This window comes from Zalophus californianus, chromosome 13 (assembly GCF_009762305.2).
Source record: "Zalophus californianus isolate mZalCal1 chromosome 13, mZalCal1.pri.v2, whole genome shotgun sequence".
NCBI lineage: Eukaryota > Metazoa > Chordata > Mammalia > Carnivora > Otariidae > Zalophus > Zalophus californianus.
The window spans coordinates 27,885,227-27,888,391 of record NC_045607.1 but is presented as its reverse complement, the minus strand read 5'-3'; the positions used below and the strand labels follow the sequence as shown (position 1 = coordinate 27,888,391).

The window sequence follows — 3,165 nt, the reverse complement described above, 5'->3', positions numbered from 1 at the left end:
TGCATCAACTTTATACATACCAATGAAAATTAGAATCAATTTTTATAAATCAACACTCAATCTAATATTAACATGCATATGAGACACTAGCACCCTTCCTGTTGTGGAAAAAACTAAGGTGCTAAGGAATTACCTTGGACGACTAGTAGCAGGACTTTTTTGTACATCCACAGGGACATGCCTAAAACCTTGACGGCAGAGGTCAGAAGCTGAAAAGATTTAAACCTGAATCAGACTGAAATACAGGGCTCATGCCAGTGGGAGTGGGTAGAAGTTAAAAAGCCTCACCCACAGACAGGGTTTGGTACACACCTGTCTAACATAGAACCAAAAGCAGCACCCACTGTGATCCAAGCCAGAGAAGCACCAACAGTTAGAGGTTTACTGCAGGGACAACACTCCACCCAGGAAACAGGTAGTATTTACGCCTAGGATGTAGATGGGCTGGGAGTACAGCCCTCAGCTAGGAGCCCTTGGGCTATATTATGGCTCTGAACCAACAGGAAAGAGAACATTTAGATAGGAAAATAAGGCTGAAACCAGCTGTCACAATGGCTGGTGATATGGACCAATGATATGCTATGCTCAACCATGGCAGAAAAATCTACACAAAGGGGGGAAAAACCTGTAATAGGTTTACTGAGGAGTTTCAACTCACTCGAGTAGAAATGAAATGGTTTTCTCTTCTCAGACACTAATTTTAGCCCTCTTTCAGAGCCTTAAAAACATTTCAGGCAAACTAAAAAAGTTCTGATTATTTTCAGCCCTAAAATGGTCATCATCCTCCAGGCCTTTTCTAGACTAGTTTAATGGCTGAGTCTACGGCCCAGAGAAGAAAAGGTCAGCAATCCTTCGTTAATCAAGCCAGACATCAGCTCTCCTTTGCAGGCACCCCAAACCTCAAGAGGCTCTTTTGCAGCATCCCCTTTACTTGTCTTGGATTGGAACAGTTTTCCTACTCTTTCACAGGGACAATAGTGAAATGCCTCTCATGATTCACTGAGTTCTCCTCATGATGTAAAAGTCTCCCTTGATTCTATCTTTCCCTTTCTTGATGTTTTCTTTATATAGAAATGTGGGGAGAAGGTACAAGGAGGAGTGGTGATTGATATTATTAAGAAGACTTAAGGGAGGGATGGCTGACCCTAATAATTGTAGTTTGTTTGTTTTTAAAGAGGTGCTAGCTAGTGTCTTTTACGTTCAATTTGGAATCTTCAATTCCTATATTCTGAATCAACAGGAAAAGTCAAGCTCAACATCGTCTACAAAGAGAACCACTATGAACTTGGCACTATGCCCAGTGCTTTGTGCAACTTACTGAATCTTTATAATAACACCAGGAGCAGTGTTTAATTACTCCCTTTTTGCAAATAAGGAAACTGCAGTTTAGAAAGAATAAATAACTTCCTCGATATTAATTTAAGTAGTTTGTGATACAGCAGAATTTATACTCCTGCTTTTCTATTCCCAAAACTTACATGTGATTATTTTCTATTATGTTTTCACACAGGACACCAGAAACACTCATTTCAGATATCACCATGGATGAGATTCTAATGGAATTCATTGTCTTTGTGAGATGTGAATCAGAACCTATTACAATCCGAGTTTATGGCAGACTATTGTTCTTGGTAATTATAGCTAAGCTGGGCCAGTGAAGGCAAAGAATAAAAATCTTTCTTTATAAACTTTGCTTTCCCCAAAGAAGGTCCTCAATGCTGGCCCAATGATGCCATTTGTATTCTTTATACACTAAAGACTCACATTTCTCTTTGGTTTTATTGCTTAATAGCTTTCCAATTCAGCAAATATTTCACAGCAGCTTTAACATCCTTATTTCTCAAGCTATAGATTATAGGATTTAGCATGGGGGTCACTACCCCATAAAATATGGAAATAAGCCCTTCCGTAGCTTGCAGAGTGTCATTCCCAAGGTGGTCTTGAGACTTGGGCTTAGCATACATGAAGAAGATGGTACCATAAAATATGATCACCACAGTCAAATGCGCTGAGCAGGTGGAAAAGGCTTTGCGTCTCCCTGCGGCTGAGTTCATTCTCAAGATGGTGTAGAGGATGAACACATAGGAGAAAAAAATGACCAGCAGTGGAAGAACCAGGAATGCCATATTTGACACTGCTAGGGTAACAATATTGAGGGATATGTCAGCACAAGCTAGCTTAAGGACAGCTAATATCTCACATAAGAAATGGTTAATAATATTATTCCCACAGAAAGGCAATCTCATGGCAAGAGATGTTTGCACAATTGAGTTGATTCCACCAGAGAGCCATGACACAGAAGCCATCAGTACATACACCACCTTGCTCATGATGACAGGGTATCTCAGAGGGCTACAGATGGCTACATAGCGATCAAAAGCCATCATGCCAAGGAGCAAACACTCTGTTGAGCCCATTGCAAAGCCAAAGAACATCTGTACTGCGCATCCAGAGAAGGAAATGTTCCTTTTCTTTGAAATTAAGCTCACCAAAGTTGAGGGAATAGAGGAGGTTGTATAGCAGATGTCCAGGAAAGAGAGGTTGCCCAGGAAGAAGTACATGGGGGTGTGAAGATGGGAATCAAAGATGCTTGCTATGATCAGAACACCGTTGCCAATTAGAATCCCTATATACATTACCAGAATTAGAGAAAAAAAAATGACCTCAAGTTTCGGGTAACCAGAGAGTCCCAGAAGAATGAATTCTCTCACAAATGTCTTGTTTATCCTATCCATATCCCAGCTTTCAGGATATCAAAGGAAGACCTAACAAAATATTTTCACTGTCAAGCAACAAATGTAACAAATGCTTTGCATAAACATTATTCTGGGGTGAAATAGAGTGTTTTCTTTGAAGCTCTGTCATCTGCTTCTGTCATCTGTTGTTATCCTCAATGATGTTTATGCCTAGAATACAATACCAGGATATTGAGAGTTTCTATGCCCTGTGTCCAATGCGTGAATATCTATCTAGGATCAAAAGCAAGTTCAGAAGCAACCTTCCCTACTGCTGAAGACACTCTAAGTAGAGTCTTCTAAAAGCCCTAGAATATTTCAGACAACAAACCATTTCTTCATTTTAATCAGGTCCAGTGAGAGAGTGATGGGGAAGGCAAAAGAAAACTCAACAAGGACTGGAATTTTGATTCAGTGTTTAACAGAAATG

General features: G+C 40.0%; 1 protein-coding gene across 1 annotated transcript; it reads right to left on the bottom strand.

The window, feature by feature from the left end:
* Window positions 1-1,778: 1,778 nt before the first annotated feature.
* LOC113934706 (olfactory receptor 13C4-like) lies at window positions 1,779-2,822 on the bottom strand. Its single transcript, XM_035723678.1, is given in 3 exon segments — window positions 1,779-2,740; window positions 2,743-2,771; window positions 2,773-2,822. Coding segments are annotated over 3 exon segments (1,041 nt in total).
* Window positions 2,823-3,165: the final 343 nt, after the last annotated feature.